Source organism: Dichomitus squalens, assembly GCF_000275845.1.
Source record: "Dichomitus squalens LYAD-421 SS1 unplaced genomic scaffold DICSQscaffold_3, whole genome shotgun sequence".
NCBI lineage: Eukaryota > Fungi > Basidiomycota > Agaricomycetes > Polyporales > Polyporaceae > Dichomitus > Dichomitus squalens.
In genome coordinates this window covers 1,860,358-1,878,986 of record NW_006766885.1, presented here as the reverse complement: position 1 = coordinate 1,878,986, position 18,629 = coordinate 1,860,358, and the positions used below count along the sequence as shown (strand labels likewise).

Below are 18,629 nucleotides of genomic sequence, written 5' to 3'. Positions count from 1 at the left end.
CACTCTGTACGGTCCTGGGCACAACGTATATGTTCTGAGTGCGGAAAACGCTTACGTGAGGTTTGCAGATATCGTGACGCACGCTGTAAGTACAGTCCGCTGTGCCGACGTCAGCATGCACCTCCCAATACTAGGCACCTGAAGATAGATGCACCTCTACCAGAGTCTTGAGTAGCATGATGGAAGCTGTTTTTGGTGAACGTAATCAAACCCAGTGCAGAGTCTGTACGGCGAAGGTGATGTTTCCGTCGAGGAGAAACATACCTGAGGCCCCGTTGGCTTGATGTGGCACCCGGAATAGCATATTTTGGCTATCCACAGTCTTGAAATATTCATGAACAGATGAACAACGCTTGGCAGATACCTCAGCGATTCACATTTGGCGGATCTGTGGAGAGCTTGAACAAGAACCACACCTAGGCAAGCAATTTGTCAATAGTTGCTCAACGCTCAACATTGACGCACCACGACCTGGGATTTAAACTGCATGAGACTGCGGCCAAAGCAGCTCTATCCCAGAGGTTTATATGAGGAGTGATAGTACCGTCCAGTCCCTCAGGTAGCGAGCGAAGAGCTGGGTATGGCACCTGACAATTGCAAGGATGACGAGCCTCGCAGCCGGTCCGCGCTGGGGAGCGTAACATATACGAAGGAGGCGAATGGGTCGCGCTGGGAGTCTGAACCTCAAGCAGGGTGGGCCCGCGAGCAGCAGACCCTACGCCCGGTGAGAGCAGAGGAGCAAGGAGGGAGAGAACAGGTTTGTGCCTCATCCACAGCGCCTCCTTCGGCCATAACTCGGCATCGATGCCGTGCACCCCAGCTTGCTTCATGATGAAATCGCGCCTGAAAGCCTGACCCACCATACAGATCTGCACGCGATGAGGAGAGGAGGTGACTACTGATGGTCAGTGCCAATCTGGCACGGAAGACTACGAGTGCTCACATTTCTCGCAGATTGGTCCCGGCGTCGTGAAGCCCATTTGTGACTGGTGCCCCTTATGTCAATGTGACAACATCAGATATTTGCGACAGAATCAGCATACAAAGCTCTGTGCTACACGTATACCGCTAGTGAAGCCTTGAAGGGCGACACCTACTACTAGTACAAGACGACATATACACATATAAACTGTTGAATCTCATATTATTTAATTGAGCTCACATTGTGCTCACGCTGGTCTTGTTTCGTCTCGTACTGTATATTTTGTCTCAGAGTCTTGTTTACATGTATATATATAGTCTGGCTCGCAACGCGTAGTACCTCACGCGTTTGCACTGCGCCCAAACGCGACTTCCTTTTACCTACATAAACTACTAGATCTAGTATTCGTCCGGAATAACGGTGGACAATCATCGTCTGACAGCGACGGTCCCATCCTGATCTCCAAACGCAAGTGTCTTACCGTCCGGGAAGAAAAATACGCGCCACACAGATTTCCGATGTTGGAGGAATCTTTCCACACACGACCCATCACTTGTCCTCCACAACCGCACCGTCCTGTCTCTGGACGCCGATACGATGTACCTCCCACATGGAGAGAAGCACGCTGTCGTGACGGCGTAAGAGTGTCCCTCTAGCGACATGATCATGACACCAGTGGATACGTCCCAGATCTTCACTGTGCTGTCCATCGACGCAGCTGACAGCAACAGGCTCCCATCTGGAGAGAACTCCACATCCCATACCGAACTTGTGTGCCGCTGTAAGACGAAGTTTGGCTCCACCGTCTTCACATCCCAGATCCGCACCGGGTGGTCGTCGAACGTGGTGGCAAGGCGCGTGCTCCCCAGATCAAAAGCGGCAGCATTGAGCTCATTTGTATGCTCTCGAAGGACTTTATGCAAGGTGCCTGACGGGACATCCCATATACAGCAGTAGTGATCCTCCCCTCCAGAAGCGAGCCAGCGTCCATCGGGAGAGAAGTGAACGAACCAAATGTCTCATCGTGCGCGCCATCCAAGGGATGAAGCTGCTTGGATGTCTGTGTCCCAGAGACGAAGTGTTGTGTCATAAGCACCGGATGCGATCGTGGTGCCGTCCGGAGACCAGGCGCAATCGTGGACGTGGACTGTGTGCCCTTCGAGTGTCCCGACTCGACGTGCATCTTGGTTCAGATCCCAGACGACCACCTTCCCGTCGCCGCCGGCAGACGCGAGGAACCCGCTGTCCGGGGAAAATACGAGAGAACGGATGTAGCCGTAGTGAGCCATCCACTCATGGCACAGCTGTCCATCCGAGTCCCAGAGGATGATGGTGTTATCCTCAGAACCACTCGCGAACCAGTTGCCGTCCGGGGAGACAACGAGGGCATGCACACGTTTCTCGTGGCCGATAGCAGCGACTATGGAGGTGGTCAGCTATGTCGTGGACTGCACAGGTTGGAAATGTTCAAGCTTACTTGGTTTGCACGTAACAGTCAGTATCTTGCGATCGCGCAATACGGGGAAAAGTTGGCCAAGCTCTCGAGTCCAAAGATGCTCCCTGGCACTGTGATACTTATCATATAACGATACCAGGAAAGATAGCCGCTGTCGACGGAATGTGGAGAGGGCCGCTTCCAGCTTCGAGCATACGTCAACCCAGTTGGATTCCTTTCTCAATTTGTCGTTGACGAACTGCTGATTGAGAATGTCTGGATGGGTCACGGCTCACAAGGCAGTGCGCAGAGACGTCCTCTAGGTTTGGGGGGTGGAATTCCGTGAGAAACCTGGTCAGTCTCTCTATACTGTCCGCCATCCAGCCTAGATCCAATCCAATCGTATGCGTCTGCAACCGCTTCCATTCTGACGGCTCTGAAAATGAGCGGGAAACTACAGAGCGAGAGGTCAGTCCGCGGATCAATCGTTGGCCAGACCACGCACCATCAAGTCCTGTCAGCATTAGAGCCTGCACAGTGCACCGGGCACAGTCGAGCAGCAACAATCGAACGCCCCCATCTACGTCCGAGCGCATCTAAGAGATAGGAGTCATCAGTCCATCGAATACACAAAGACTGTACTGGGCTATCCTCACGTTGACGGTAAACAGGCGAAATTATTGAGGTAGCTTGTTCCTCATTAGGACCATGCCAGGTCCAGCCTTCGCCCGCGGCCTCACGGAAATATCGCGACAATCGATGTTTGTCGTATTTGGAAAGGCAAGGATCAATCGGCACAGATCTGTACATGTCGACAGGGAGAGATGACCCAGCTCTAGACTTCGAATGCTCTGGCCGTACCGGTGATAGCACCGGAGATGCGCCGTGTGAAGACATGAAGTAGGTCGCTTCCCATCGCGGTATTCCTGGTGTCTGCGAGTGATGAAATGCGAGGGCGGACAGGTTAGGGAGCAGTTGCATCGGAGGGAATTGGAGAACATCGAGGGGGGAACTGGTGAGGGAGCGTATGTGCTCCCGAAGCCGTAATCCAGTCTCTGTTCGGAGGAGCTCGTAGAAGGCAAGAGCTTGCTCCTTGCTCTTGAGATGGGCATGGTTGCTCATGACTAGGAGACTGTGAGGATGGAGCTGGCGACAGGTGAGGGAAAAGCTACGTAGGAGGTCGAAATCATGACAAGCTTGGTCCACAATACTCTCTATGACTTCCCAGGGTATTACAGGAGACATCGCGACCCGACAGCAGAGGGCGGGCGAGGGCGGTTTAAGTCGCTAGTAGAGCAGGGGTCTTGAGGAGGGTCCGCACTCGCTGAGGCGCCTTGCTATTTGGTTCCATCACGACATCGATGCGAGGAAGCATGTGACGGAGAAGACACTGGGCATGGTAACAGTTAGTATCGTGTTGAGCGTGAGAATACAGTACAGCATCTGATTGAAATCTCCTACCGAGACACACGGCGATGAGGTCAGGTTCACTTCATCTTCTAGTCCGGATCACAGCTCGTAAGTTGCCTCATCGGTTGTGCTGAGAAATGTCATCAGTCGTAAGGTGTCACGACATCTTGAAAAGCAAGGTGTTTAGTCGCACAATGAAGACCGGATAGTTACACACATACCTTCGAGATAAAACGGTCGATAAGTGTCTCGACTCCACAGATGTATAGTAGTTCTTGATGAAAGAGAACGTCCTAGGGGTTTGAAATGAATCAGCATCTGTGTTCTGGCGGACGAGTCTTTGAGGCCCGTGGTTAGCGATACGTTCACGTACGCCCTCCGTTCCGTGGTTCCGAGCAGCATCTGACGACTCGACATAGCAATGTGCCCTTATCCATTCGGCCCGACTCCATCGATGGATACTGATATCCTTGTACGGCATCTGTAATATGTTCGGTGTGCGGAACGACGTTTGCCCGTTCATTGGAAGTCCACTGCAATCAAACACAGACCGCGCTACAAGAGTCGAACGAACATGTGGCCCTCGGACAATATGCAACGGCAAAGGTCTGAAACCCGGCACTCGTATATGTTACTACATATACAAGGCGCGAGGCTTGGAATGGGAGCACAACGTCAGTATGTATACACGCACTTCGCGATGGTCACCGGCCCCTCCCTACCTCAACCTCACACTCAGTGATCCTTGACGACCTCGTAAACTGCCTCCTTGAAAATCTCCACGCCCTTCGCGGGGTCCTCCTTCGAGATGTTCAGAGGCGGAATGAACCGGACGACCTCGTGCACGCTCGTCGTCAAGATGAGCAAGCCCTTCTCCACGCAGTTGCTCGCCACACGGCTCGCGAGCTTCTCGAGCACAGACGGGTTCGTGAACGTGTCGTACGGGCTCGATCCCACCGGGGATGCAAACTCGACCGCGACCATAAGGTCCTTGCCTCGCACGCCGAGGATCGCGGGCGCGAGCTTAGGGTCCTTCCGGAGCTCGTTGAGTGCGGCGAAGAGTTCCGTAGACCTGGGACTCGACGTGAGTAGCAAGTCCAATGGTACATGTTTGACGCATGGCAACAGCACGCTACCACTGACGTCATAGATGACCGTAGAGAAGAGATATGGAGTGCTTGGTTCGCACAGAGCATCGACGGTCTTCAAGAGCCTCTCTTCCTCAATGGCACCTGCCGTTCGCGCAAGAGACGGCATTGCCAGCGTGAGTGCCTCCCATGGAGCCAGGCGTGTGCTTGTCGGTCAGCGTTTTGCGACTGATCACAGTACTCAACGGGAACCCGTTGACGAGACCCTGCGAATACACTGTCAGCATGCATCCTACACAAGAAAGGAACCCCAGCATGTACTTCGATCTAAGGAGGATGTCCGGCCGTGCACACGAGCACTCAGGCTCTCTGTAGTAATTCTGGCCCGTCCGACCGAATCCGCACTGTACCTCGTCGATGATGAGCAGGATGCCATGCCTGTCGTAGATCTCCCTGAGCCCATGGAGGAACTCTGCAGGTGCGGGGACGTAGCCGTCCTTCCCGAGAACAGGCTCATGATAATGGAGGGCGTTTGGCCAGAATGCCAAAACGAGCTTGCTCCCTTCGCGCTGTTGCCCCTATGCATCCACGCTTGATGCTATGACCGCATGCAATGACCCGACACCGATTCATAGTCGCTGGATATCAACAGGACAGTACTGTCGACCATGCCCTTCCCATCAGCGACCGAACAGCAGCTAGCACGGTCGGCCTGGATCTAAGGAGATCCTACTCAATGACGCTCGATGACCCCCAATGACGTGTGCATGAAGGCCAGGGATCAATCGATCACATTAGATACTATTGAGTGGCCAAACGATATGTAAGTGGTGCTGCCGTCAAACTGACCTCGTAGACGAGAGGACCATGATGCAGCCGTCGTGGCCCCCGCCCTATCCGTGCACCTTGTCTAGACTCAGCCTGTATCAGCTCGGGAAGAGGGCGACATTGGCACCGCCTGCGTGTTTGCTTGACGCAACAAGCTGACTCTCGCAAGCGAAGTCTCGGTCCCTCTTCACTTCTGCCATCGGACACCGTACTCCCCATCCTCCAATGCTGAAGACCAAGGTGCACTCACTTTGACACACTTGTATGCCCTGGACGACTAGAGCTGTGTGCGGCCATATGAGGACATGACGATGATGGCGAAGGCGAGGACCGGAGACCACAAACAATTATGGCCAACGGACGTGTCCTGAAGTCCTGATTGATTGCACCCCACATGCGGTACGGCCGACGAGCCTCTAGAACGGGTCTATGGTGATTTGGCGAAGGTTCAGTAGCGTAACGCTGGACCAGTAGTACTTTGACGAGAATTTGCCGTGAATGGTGGTGGACTGAGTCTCATGGAGCCTGTATGAGACTACAAGTTTGAGTACTACATAGCAGAGCCTGTAAGTAAGCAGAGCCTGAGGAGCCACGGCGCCTTTATCATCTGTATCTCGGCATTAGCCAGCGCCATAAATATCCTGAAGTCGTCTAACTTGCATCCTGCAACGTAGCTATACAATAGCGATGATCTCCGCACGGCTGTCAGTGCTCTCTCTTCAAGCTAACCTAGCCAGGCTTCACAACTTAATCCGTTCGTATATCCGTAGCGCATCGATGTTGACTAAGGGTGTATCTCTTTTTTTTGAAACCCTTCGAGATCCTGTTCGGCCTTCACGTCTATCGGTAATGAATCCGAAATGCAACTTCAATTCAATCTATGCATGCCCTTCCATCCCACTTCAGTAAGTTCACAACCCCACATTGCAGCTTCGCTGATTCTATCCGCTCCCCTAACCTACATGCCATCACCCCAGATGAACCCGAAGACGTCCCAGTTGGCATCGTTCTTCCACTCATACTCCTGAACGTTCGCCACCTCCCGGGCCGTCTCCTCCCCGAACACTTCCGCAATCCACCCCAACGTGACGTCCAACCCCGCGCTCACTCCCGAGGACGTCCAAATGTTCCCGTCCGCGACCCATCGGGCGGTCTTCACCCAGTTGACACTCGGGCCAAGCGAGGTCGTCCTGACCCAGATCGCCTTGTCCGCCGTGGCGCGTTTCCCATCGAGGACCCCAGCCTGAGCGGCGAGGCCGACCCCGTTGCAAATGGTGACGAGGTATTTGAGCTTCGGGTAGGTCTTCTTGATGAATTCGACCCTGCGGTCGTCGGCGCCGGGCTGGACGGCGCCCGAGCCTCCGGGAACCAGGAGCACCTCGAGGTCGTCGGGCACGGTCTCGAATGTGTGCGTGGGGACGACGGACGCGCCGAAGTCCGAGCCTGCGCTGTTCCACATCGATTGGGCAGATCCGCTGTAGACGGGATCCAGAGTCTCCGCGATAATAATGAGAGGGTCGAGTTTGACTCTGGTGGAGAGCACACTGAGTGCGTCGAGGGGTCCGAAGACGTCGAGCAGCTGGAAGCCGGGGAACAGAATGATGCCGTACTTCGTTGGGTGGACCTGACCCGACGTTACTTCTGCAATCATAAGGTGAGTAGTTTGTTAGCAGTGTCGTGCGGTATCGACTTACCGATGTTCTGCTTAGAGCTCATTTGAGATGTCGTGTTATGTGGTGATTGTAGTCAGGAGTGTGTTGCTGTTTGCTTGTTGGTCCTCGCTGCATACTGTCCTTCTTATATACCTGCGTACATCGTCAGATATCAATGTCGGCAAAGCCACTGGGCACTCGATGCATGCCTTGTCAGCACCGCAGTACCCGATCCTACCTCGCCAAGGATTGGATCATAGCTCCGCGTTTTAGTTTTCCTGGCGTCTGATAACGGCGTCGCTTCCCTAGGCCTTCGATTCTGAGAGCGCGAGAAGACAGTCATTATTCGTGCTCATTTGCGACAAGGAGCGTCGTAGGCCTTAATCCCACTGGTCTTTCGTCTTCAAGGGTATTGTGCGCTTTCCCAATCAACGATTTTCCACGTACAACGCCTCGAATATTTCTCTCGAAATCAACGGGACCGAGCTCTGGGGAGTATCACGAACATGATCGTTGTGAACGTTCACTGTCTGTCATCGCCATCGTGTGACCTTTCTTTCTTCCCCAAATTAGTGATCATACCGGCACGCACTTTCGTGTGCCCCCGGCATGGCTAGTGCCATCGTCTATCCTGCGCCTAAGTATTCGACTCGTCTTCTTCGGCTTATAAATCTCTGGTCTTTCACCCAGTCGACCTCTAAGCGATGGCTGACGGACAGTCAAGCCTGAGACCGCTAGCAGCAGTGCCGAGACCGAAGTGAACGGGCTCAGCTGCTGACCCATATGGTACGCATGTTCTTTCGAGCTGCCGAGAGTCTACGTCGGTACCCAGCGCTCCGCGCCGACTCGGACGGCGTGGTTCGTCCGGTGCGTTCATATTCTATGATGCCGACGTCTCAATACCGGCCCCTCCGTTTGGGGCGGATACGGTACTCCACCTCGAGCGAAACCGCTGGGCTCAGGTCGTTATGCAGTGTATGCTGATCACCCATTCTATCACTGACAGAGGATTTAATCCGAATCCATGCTGCAACGAGTTGGAGGACAAGATGAGCATAGCCGCCTCCGCACTCAACCCCTCTGCACAATTTGGAACCCATGATACCTCCTCCACAGCACATCCGTCACGAACGCGCTGAACGTGCTGGACTCCGTCCCGATCACCTGCCACGCCTGTCCCGCCACCATCGCTTCCACGAACGGCATCAAGAACGACCCGAGCGGCACCCCGTCTACCTCGCTCCGCAACGCATCCAGCGGGCGAGTCTGTTCCGCGAAGTCCTCGAGGAAGAACGAGCATGGGAAGGTGCGCAGGAACCGCCAGAGGAGCGGGTTAAGCGAAGGCGAGGTCGCATCGGTGGCGATGTACAAGGGAGCGTTGAGCCTCCGCAGACGAGGTGCGCTATGCAGGCGGCCGCGGCAAGGGAACTCGGAGGTAGGAGTAGCATTAGAGGGGAACGGGCGCAGCGGAGGATGTGGTGAGCGTAGGGCCGGCAAGTCGGGCGCAAAGATGGGAGGTTCTGAGTTGTCTTCGTCTGGGAAGGACTCTTCCTCGAGCTCTAGGATTTCTTCATCCGAGAACTCGAGGCCGACTTGAAGCAGTTTCCACCAAGATCGGCGAACGATATTCGTAGCGTTCACCTCGAAGGAGCCATCGCCTATCCGAAGGTGCACGGCGAGGTACGAACCGCCAAGTGCTGTTCGAATGGCTCCGGCGACGTCCACAAGGTGCGCGTTTGTGAACACCATCTGCTCGCGAACCCGTCCGCGAAAGAGGAAATGTTCTTCGGAGCGCAGATGCAGGCGAGAAGAGCCGAACAGTGTGCCGAGCATGATGAGTCGCTCTGGACGCCGCAATAGCGCGGCGATATGGACGGACTCGGAGAACTTCCGCCCGGGCGGGTCGAGAGAAAAGAAGTCCTGGAAGGCGTACTGGTGCCGGGAGTCGTCCTTGAGGCGGAATATGTCCTCCGCGGCCAGGAGATTCAGTGTGTCCTGGAGCCAGGCGTCGGTGAAATTCCATCCTGAGAGGAGAGGTTGCCAGTTGCTGATGTTCGAGAGGTCAATGAGCCAGTCCCAAGGTATATGCGTGTAGCTCTGGTAATCTTCGCACTCCGGAGGGTAGTTGGAGTCGTACTGAAGCTTTGAAGAGCAGTGGCCGAGCCCAGCTTTAGTAGAGTTGGCTACCATATCGTAGAGCTCATCGAAGGGGTAGTACGCTAGAGGAGCGCCAAGACGGATTGGAGGGATCAGCAGGGTGCGATTCAACAGCTGGGCCAGAACTAGAGCATTTTCGAGGGCAATGCGTTGATTGTGGAAACCGCTATGAGGAAGATATGAGAGGTATCTTGGAAGAGACCCAGAGCTACCGGCGGAGGAATCGGGAGGAAGAACAAGATTATGGTCCTTAGACAGTAGAGAGCCTCCAGGGCGTAGTCGCGTAGAGTTTCTAGACCAGGCAACCATGAAAAGAACACCAGCGGCGTAGAGCGATGCGATAGAGACCACAAGAAGAGCGATGATCAATATAACGATCTCCTTATCGTATGGCCTTCGCAAGGTTGTCCCAGGACTCCGAGACCTTGAGCGGCGCGTACGCTTGACATATCTTTCTTGGGATGCGGAAAGTAGCTGAGCAGTAACGTCGGCATCCGTGTGCCTTTGTGTTATAGCCGGTCGTTTGCCCCAAGCGTATCCGTGATTCATCGGGTGCCTAAGAGCCAAGTCAACCATGTCAGCTCATGTCATGAACACGGGAGATGGGGGACGCACATGGCAGCACTCGTCGCCTTGTGCTTGTTCCAGAGCACGACGGCGCTACAAATCGAACACCCCAATATTCGAGGGTGGAAGCTCTGACCTAAATCTGAAGCCGTGATGTTGTATTATGTTGTCGTATGGGCAGTCAGCGGACGTCGGGCGTCATGCAACAAGCACGTTGAGGTCTTGATATGGTGGCATTTGCCCCCGATTCGTATGTGGTCTCTTCGCTTCCGCCTTATCGGGACTCGTCCGGATGGCTCGACATTCTGGGCCTTTCCGCCACGCTCACAACCTTGAGCGGCACCCGGACCGGCTGTTACCTTACGTGTTTTCGCATGATTCGACCAGAGGCTTCAGGTTCGCATGGCGGTAGGTAGCAACGTGTACAACCGTGACCGTCGCGGCGGGAGCCACATCTGATCGAGATCTATGCCGGCGCGTATCTCACCTCCACCTTAGATTAGATTAGATCTGTCACTGGTAGCGCAAACTTTCTGGCTCCCCCCTTTCCTCTTGCTCGATGTCGATCACTCAGTTTCCTGTGTCCATCACCCTCGAATTTAGCCGTATGTTGGTGTGGGATGCCAGATATGTTCATCTCCTGACGAACGATCTATTCTCAGGTTCCTCTACGGAGCGATCGAGGCTCGCGTTCAGTTGGCTTTACCGACTCGAAGCTAGGTAGCCTGAGTCAGTGGTCAATATTCAGGTAAGCACCCACAACTCCAGACTGATGCATCCTCTGAGCGTACAGGTCAGGCACTATGCTTGTTCTTCCAGGAAGCTCAGCACTTTCTCAGTCGAAGCGCGATGTCCTTTTGAAAAACATCCAGAGTGCTTTGCCTCCGATCGCCTCAGTCGATGCTGTCTATATTCATCTGATCGCCTCTCGCTCCACCGTGGCCGAAGAGGAGCTGTCCAAACCCGGATCTTCAGTCCGGCAAATACTGGAAAGGCTCCTGGACTACGGAGACAATGTCCAGTTCTCGACAACCGAGCATGCGCTGCGGTCCGGCGAAAATGTTGCGTACGTGATTCCTCGCCCGGGCTCCGTTTCTCCCTGGTCCAGCAAGGCGACCGACATTGCCCTCATCTGCAAACTTGGGGATTACGTCGAGCGTCTGGAACGTGGTCTCGCGTTTGTCTTCACAACGAGTGATGGATCCAGCCTCACGCCCGTAGTGCTGAAGACGATCTCTCCCCTCCTCCACGATCGTATGACTCAGGTCGTTCAGCTCTCCCTTCCTGATCAGGAGGCCATCTTCTCCCACAAGAGTGCTAGCCGTCTGCGCACAATAGACCTCGTCTCAGAGTCCGCTCGCGATGTCGCACGCGAGAAGCTGGTGTCCGCAAACAAAGAGCTTGGTCTGGCCCTCTCCGACGACGAGATTGACTACCTCGTAGATGCCTACGTCACCGGCGCGTCTCCAATCAACCGCAACCCCACCGACGCGGAGCTTTTCATGTTCGCTCAAGTGAACTCGGAGCACTGCCGGCACAAGATCTTCAACGCGTCGTGGAATATCAATGGCCAGGCCCAGGACACGTCCCTCTTCCAGATGATCCGGAACACGGAGAAACTCAATGGTACTGGCACTATCTCCGCATACTCGGACAATGCCGCTGTCTTCGAGGGCCACAACGCACCCCGCTTCGCTGTCTTGCCTAATGCGACAAGTAAGGCTAACCCGGACGTCAAGAATCTCTACCACGGCGAAGAGGAAGACATGCCCATTCTGATCAAAGTAGAAACTCACAACCACCCCACCGCTGTGTCGCCCTACCCTGGTGCAGCTACTGGTTCTGGTGGCGAGATCCGCGACGAAGGTGCTGTCGGACGCGGGTCGAAGCCCAAGGCCGGTCTCGCGGGCTTCACCGTCTCTAACCTCCTCATCCCTGGGTACGAACAGCCATGGGAATCGGACTTCGGCCGTCCTGGGCACATCGCATCCGCGCTCGACATCATGATCGAGGGGCCCCTCGGAGCGAGCGCGTTCAACAACGAGTTCGGACGCCCGGCGCTCGCAGGCTACTTCCGCACCTTCTCGGAGACCGTCTCCCTCCCTGAGGGCACCCAGGAGGTTAGAGGGTACCACAAGCCTATCATGATCGCTGGTGGCCTCGGAAACGTGCGTCCTGCGTTCGCGCGCAAGTCTAAGATTTCTCCTGGGGCAAAAATCATCGTCCTTGGCGGGCCGGGCCTACTTATCGGTCTCGGGGGAGGCGCAGCGAGCAGTCAAGTTTCGGGTGCTGGGTCTGCGGACCTCGACTTCGCGAGCGTGCAGCGCGACAATGCGGAGATGCAGCGTCGCTGCCAGCAGGTCATCGATGCCTGCGTTGCTCTCGGGGATGCCAACCCCATCCAATCGATTCACGACGTCGGCGCTGGCGGTCTGTCGAACGCGCTCCCAGAGCTCGTCCACGACTCAGACTTGGGGGCGACCTTCGAGATCCGCGACGTCCTCGTCGCCGACTCGAGCATGTCGCCGATGGAGATCTGGTGTAACGAGAGCCAGGAGCGGTACGTCCTCGCCATCTCCCCGGAGCAGGAGGCGCAGTTCAGGACTCTCGCGGAGCGCGAGCGGTGTCCGTTCTCCGTCGTCGGCATCGCGAACGACTCGGACGAGCTCGTCGTGACGGACAGGCTGCTGCAGCAAGATGTCATCCGCCTCAAGATGTCGACGCTGTTCGGGAAGCCTCCTCGCATGCACCGTACGGACACGCACGTCGCCCCTCCCGCTGTCCCCTTCAAGACTGACCTCGCCGAGTACCTTCCCAATACCCAGGCCCCAGAGAGGATCGCGGAGGCGGTGAGCCGCGTACTCCGTCTCCCCTCCGTCGGCTCCAAGTCCTTCCTGATCACCATCGGAGACCGGTCCATCACCGGTCTCGTAACGCGGGACCAGATGGTCGGCCCCTGGCAAGTGCCCGTCGCCGACGTCGCGGTCACGCGCTCCTCTTATGGCTTCGACGTCCGCACGGGCGAGGCGATGGCGATGGGCGAGCGCACGCCCGTGGCGATCCTCAGCGCTGCAGCGTCCGCGCGCATGGCCGTAGCCGAGTCGCTCACGAACCTCGCCGCGGCGCACGTCGGCGAGCTCGGGCGCGTGAAGCTCAGCGCGAACTGGATGTGCGCCGCGTCCAAGGTCGGCGAGGGCGCGGCGCTGTACGACGCCGTCAAGGCGGTGGGCCTGGAGCTGTGTCCCGCGCTTGGAGTAGGGATCCCGGTTGGGAAGGACTCGATGTCGATGTCGATGAAGTGGCAGGACGCGAAGACGCAGGAGAGGCGGGAGGTCTCGGCGCCGCTCTCGCTCATCGTTACGGCGTTCGCGGCGGTGGAGGATGTTGGGAAGACGTGGACGCCACAGCTGCGAACGGACGTCGGGGAGACGACTTTGCTGTTCTTCGACCTCGCGAGGGGCAGGCAGCGGCTTGGAGGCTCGGCGATCGCGCAGGTGTTCAAGCAGGTTGGTTCGGAGGCGCCAGACGTCGTCGACCCGCAGGATGTCAAGACGTTCTTTGAGGCGAGCCAGGTCATGCGAACCGCCCATACAGGGCTCATCCTTGCCTATCACGACCGGTCGGATGGTGGTCTCTTCACAACACTGGTCGAGATGGCGTTCGCGGGCAGAACTGGCCTTCAGATCAACCTGGAATCCATCTCCTCCAAGACCGACCACGTCTCTGCATTGTTCAACGAAGAGCTCGGTGCAGTAGTCCAGGTTCGTGAGAGCGACATTCAGCATGTCGTCGATTTCTTCACAAAACGGGGATTCCCAAGCGATTCCATCCATCAACTTGGTTCTGTCACTGCCGACGAGACCATCAGGTTCAGCTCCGCCTCAGGTGAAGTGTTCACCAGCACCCGCGCTGCCTTGCAGGAGGCGTGGGCCGAAACATCCTACCGGATGCAATCTTTGCGCGATCACCCTCAATCTGCCAAGGAAGAGTTCGACCTCATCAAGTCGTCAAACCATAGAGGGTTGTTCTACGACCTCACATTCACGTACTCTCCTTCACGTTCACTGTTCCGCCGTCCGAAGGTCGCCGTTCTCCGCGAACAAGGCGTGAACGGCCAGGTCGAGATGGCCTGGGCGTTCACCGCCGCCGGCTTCGACGCAGTCGACGTACACATGTCCGACATCCTATCCGGCGCCGTCTCCCTCTCAACGTTCCGCGGGTTCGCCGCCTGTGGTGGCTTCTCCTACGGCGACGTTCTGGGTGCCGGCAAGGGCTGGGCAAACTCGGTCCTCCTCAACACAACAGCACGGAGCGAATTCGAGGCCTTCTTCACCCGCGAAGACACGTTCGCCCTCGGAGTCTGCAACGGCTGCCAGTTCATGTCCAACCTCCGCGAGATCATCCCCGGCACGGAACACTGGCCCGACTTCAAGCCAAACAGGAGCGAGCGCTTCGAGGCACGCGTGTCCGTCGTTGAGGTCGTCCCGGGCGACGCCACCAGCCGCTCCGTCTTCCTGCGCGAGATGGCAGGCTCGAAGCTCCCCGTCGCAGTCGCACACGGCGAGGGCCGCGCGGCCTTCTCCAGTCCCGGACAACAGGCGCAGCTCGAGGCGCAGAGCCTCGTCGGGCTGCGCTACGTCGACTCATCTGGGGCGCCCACGGAGGCGTACCCGCTGAACCCGAACGGGTCCCCTGGCGGTGTTACGGGCGTGCAGACCCCCGACGGGCGCGTGCTCGCGCTCATGCCGCACCCCGAGCGCGTCGTCGCCCTTGAGAGTAACAGCTGGTACCCGCCTGAGTTCGCGGAGACTTGGCGAGGTACCGGGCCCTGGTTCAAGCTGTTCCAGAGCGCGCGGAAATGGTGTGGGGCGTGAGTTTCAGGAGGGGCTGATCGCGGGGCGATGGTCGCTCTCAGACCGACTGCGCTTCCTGGCAGTCGTGGGGCAACATCGGACTGCGAATATACGGCATAACGGGGTGGTTGCGGTGGAGTCATGGTTATGTAGTCCACGATACGACCAAAGTGAGAAGTACTACAAATAGCGATGTATCTTTACACACAAGCATGGGAAACAGACAGAGATAAAGGCAGACCTCCTAGATAGGCGTGTATCCACGCGAACACTGATCCATCCCACCTACAATATTGAGCCCGCCTTGAATATACCGGCGGAAGCCAAGAATAGCCGTATTTCGTCCGGGACCCGGCTTGGGATTCCAGCCCAGTTCAATTCTTCCCCGCGGTCGACCACGATCGAGAGGACAATATACATGCAGGAGACGAGACTGGCTGCAGGACCGCAGCTGCGGGTGGCCATCGAGTGCTCCAAAGCTTGAGAGAGGCGACCACACACCCGAACCCAGTGCAACACCGAGAAGCAGAGGTGCTTGAAACAACGTCCAATTGCGTGCTAGAAGGCGTAAAGACAACAGCATGTCGCTACAAGAAAAAATAAGGCACACGGCACCGAATGGGAGACCCAAAAGGAAAAGGCAAATAATATACGATCAAGAGGAAGCCGTGACTAGGGGGAGTTATGTATAAACGACCTATGAACATCACCCATGCTGTTGCGCAAGAAGGCGGGTTGTGAGGCAGGTGAATGGCGAAGGTGAAGGTCCCTGTCGAGCTCGGGGCCCGCGCGGACGAGCTCGAACGGGCATCTAGGGCTGAACAGTAATAAAGCAAAAATATCCTTGTACTGCGTACTTCTTGTTGGGACCGGGAGCGCGAGAGCTGGTACAGATTACATGCACACTACCTGGGGTGCGAGCCGTGATGAATGTCAGATCAAGATGCGGATGCGAGGAGGATGCGAGTTTGCGTGAGGACGACGAGGGATGCAGACGAGCAGGCAGCAGCAACAGCTAGATTTTCCATGTACCGCCTGACGACGGTTGGTATATTCTGAGTATCGTAGATGAGAGAGTGTAGTGCGCCTGCAGCAGGGAGGTAGGGGGAGCAGCCGTTGCCGTTGAGGCGCAAGTGAGCAGCGGAGCAGGTGGAGAACAGAGGGACATAGGGTCAAAATAGGAGTGGAGGCCAACGTATCGTGGTCCAAGTCATGATCATCCCATCCCGTATACGTCCTCCCCACGCAGCCACGGAGGCGTCGCGCCAACATCTATCACCGTGCATATCCTTCCTGCATCTCCAGTGGGGGCTGCTGGTAATACTGCTGTTGAGAGTATGATTGCTGCTGCTGTGGAGAATACGGCTGTGAGGGGTACTGGTTCTGAGGGTAGCTCGGGGTGCCCGGAAGCTTCTCGGTGTACCCCTCAGCAGGCGGGCCGCCTGCGTCAGCCGCTGCGGTGGCAGCCCTAGCATCGCCAATGCCCGCACGAGTACCCCAACCAGTCTAGAATAGAACATGTCAGTCGACAATCGTGGTGCTCACATACGACGTGACGAACCTCGTGAAGCGTGAGTAGTGCGTAAATCTTCATGACCGAGAAGTAGTAGCCGAACAGGATGAACGCGGGGACGTGGATCACATCTTGTGGCCGGTGCCATAGATGGGGGAGCAGCTTTGCCGTCCGCGTCGCAAGAAGCCAAACGAAATAACTGACAATGACGTTCCTGTAGTGAAGCATAAGTTTCACGTTACCGGACTGCAGCCTCGTAATCAGAGACTTGGCTCACCACCAGGGTAAGTGGTAGCCACCCTTATCGAGGGGGATGGTGCTCTTGTAGACGACATAGCCGACGAAGAAGGGACCGGCGAGAAGCGTGAAGGGGTTAAACAGCTTGTCCACCTGCGACCGAACAATCAGTGCCCATCCATGCGTGCAACCGAATCAGAGCGCCTACCATGGTGTATGCGACATACGGATGCGACGTCCAGATATGGCGCTCCATGAACAGCGATCGCAGGTCCGAGCGCCAGGTGTTACGTGTCCACCGGAGGACCTGCTTTAAGAATCGCCAGTTGGGCTTCATCGTTGAGAGCAGCTCCGCTTCCTTGCAGCACTGGACATAGGTGCTCCAGCCGTGGCTGACCATCCACCGGGTGAGGAACTTGTCGTCGCCCGAGTTGAGCTGGTACTTTCCGAGCCAATAGTCGTGCGTGAAGCCGTGCAAGAACTCGGGGTCCTTCAAGATGACGGTGCGGTAAGCGGCGGTACGACCTGAAAGACAGGGAAGACCGCCGTCGATGTGGGTTGAGGACGCGATCTCGATATTTCGAATGGAGAGACGGAAGGCGGCAAGGACCTCCCAGACGGTCATGCGGTCGCCAACAGGCTGCACGCGCTGCGACGTGCCGACCCCACCAACTTTCTGGTCCTCGAAGCAAGCGAGGGTGTAAGGCAGTAAAGTGGGGGGCCAGATGGCGTCATCGTCGGCGAACACGATGATGTCGGTCGTCGTGTTTTTGATGCCGTGAGACATCTGCAGTCGCTTGTTGGCGAAGGGGACAGTCAGGACACGGATGCGCTCTGGGTCGACGGCATTGGCGAGCTCCTGGAGGGGCCCAAGCATTTTCTCCTCGGTGATGATGAGGATCTCCTTGGGCTTACCGACCAGCCAACTGTGGGCGGCTTCCTTGAATTCCTCACCAGCATCGATGGTGGGTACAATGATGGTGACATCCTCTTCGGCGATGTAGGTAGGGTTCTCGGGGAGTGGGACGGGACGGTATGTGAGGGAGGCGGCTATACGAATTAGGTACCACAAGTAACGGTAAAAGCTAGGGTCGTCGTCAGGCGAGATATCATGATAGGAATTGAGTAGATGGAGGGGACGAAGACTCACCCAATGACCCCAAACGGTACAACTGAAGACGATAGGCACGGCGAGGTTAGCGACAGATACTAGATCGCGGGCACACGCAGAGATAAAGAACAGAGGGACGGGTACTCACAGACTGGGAAGTGGTCCGAGGTCAACCGGAGCATGGTTCGACCACCCTCAGCAAGGAGAAGACAAAACGGCGAGAAATTAAAGGAGCGGGCTGGTTGGTATAAACGGCGGAGACGATGCTGGGGGCGGTCGCAGCGCGGCGACGAGGATGGCGTTGAGTCTTGACGAAAGCCTTGAGCGTCCCGTTGCGACCGCCTCCCAGCCTCAGCCGCCGGGCGGAGCTTAAATTGGCTCCGCCTTCGCCGTCACCGCCAGCACGCCCGAACAAGCTCCATCCCTCGGCGCCGGGCGCTCCGAGCCCCCTCTCCTCACCCAGCACGGCCCCGTTCACCGGTATCACTCCCAGCGCGGCCTAGTGTGCCTCGTTCTATTGCGGGCTGTGTGCGTCCTAAGGTTACACTACATACCCATGTAGTGCGCTTTGAGGATATTGTGACAAAACGAGGAAATGTCACACATACCGCAACTCCGACCTAACGCGGCGATCCCGGCCAACGCCGTTGCACGATGGTGTCCATCACTCCGCTGTCGGTGTCGCGGCGCCTGCCAAGAACATCAGCTCAGACGAGAATAGACATCCATTTATACGTCCAGCCTTGTTGTATCTCGGGCCCAGCCTCAGATGTCGTCGTATCTTCGGCTACACAGGAATAGACGTCGACCTGGTGTCTTGCAGGAGCGTCACATGGATGGTCTTAACAAAAGCAAA

General features: G+C 56.6%; 5 protein-coding genes across 5 annotated transcripts; 1 reads left to right on the top strand and 4 right to left on the bottom strand.

Annotated features, from left to right (window-relative positions):
* Positions 1 to 1,350: 1,350 nt before the first annotated feature.
* Positions 1,351 to 1,785, bottom strand: DICSQDRAFT_51307 (beta transducin-like protein; the record flags this gene model as incomplete). The annotated part of the gene is made up of 1 exon (XM_007362158.1): positions 1,351 to 1,785. A coding segment is annotated over one exon (435 nt), but the record flags the coding sequence as incomplete, so codon positions are not given.
* Positions 1,786 to 1,941: 156 nt separating this feature from the next.
* Positions 1,942 to 3,479, bottom strand: DICSQDRAFT_166589 (WD40 repeat-like protein; the record flags this gene model as incomplete). Its single annotated transcript, XM_007362157.1, has 4 exons — positions 1,942 to 2,342; positions 2,728 to 2,811; positions 2,863 to 2,953; positions 3,219 to 3,479. The coding sequence occupies 4 exons, from the start codon at positions 3,477 to 3,479 to the stop codon at positions 1,942 to 1,944; spliced, it is 837 nt and encodes a 278-aa protein (XP_007362219.1).
* Positions 3,480 to 6,536: 3,057 nt separating this feature from the next.
* Positions 6,537 to 7,948, bottom strand: DICSQDRAFT_133186 (class I glutamine amidotransferase-like protein). The gene is given in 5 exon segments (XM_007362156.1): positions 6,537 to 7,324; positions 7,378 to 7,488; positions 7,545 to 7,862; positions 7,908 to 7,911; positions 7,928 to 7,948. 2 exon segments carry the CDS (start codon positions 7,397 to 7,399, stop codon positions 6,642 to 6,644), a joined length of 705 nt encoding a protein of 234 aa, XP_007362218.1. The 5' UTR covers positions 7,400 to 7,488; positions 7,545 to 7,862; positions 7,908 to 7,911; positions 7,928 to 7,948; the 3' UTR covers positions 6,537 to 6,641.
* Positions 7,949 to 8,406: 458 nt separating this feature from the next.
* On the bottom strand, positions 8,407 to 9,525 carry DICSQDRAFT_144206 (uncharacterized protein; the record flags this gene model as incomplete). Its single annotated transcript, XM_007362155.1, has 1 exon — positions 8,407 to 9,525. The coding sequence occupies one exon, from the start codon at positions 9,523 to 9,525 to the stop codon at positions 8,407 to 8,409; it is 1,119 nt and encodes a 372-aa protein (XP_007362217.1).
* Positions 9,526 to 10,622: 1,097 nt separating this feature from the next.
* DICSQDRAFT_133185 (phosphoribosylformylglycinamidine synthase) lies at positions 10,623 to 18,413 on the top strand. Its single transcript, XM_007362154.1, has 9 exons — positions 10,623 to 10,664; positions 10,722 to 10,804; positions 10,855 to 16,418; positions 16,474 to 16,639; positions 16,703 to 16,815; positions 16,871 to 17,747; positions 17,813 to 17,834; positions 17,922 to 18,319; positions 18,382 to 18,413. Exon 3 carries the CDS (start codon positions 10,863 to 10,865, stop codon positions 14,931 to 14,933), a length of 4,071 nt encoding a protein of 1,356 aa, XP_007362216.1. The 5' UTR covers positions 10,623 to 10,664; positions 10,722 to 10,804; positions 10,855 to 10,862; the 3' UTR covers positions 14,934 to 16,418; positions 16,474 to 16,639; positions 16,703 to 16,815; positions 16,871 to 17,747; positions 17,813 to 17,834; positions 17,922 to 18,319; positions 18,382 to 18,413.
* The last annotated feature ends 216 nt before the right edge of the window (positions 18,414 to 18,629 follow it).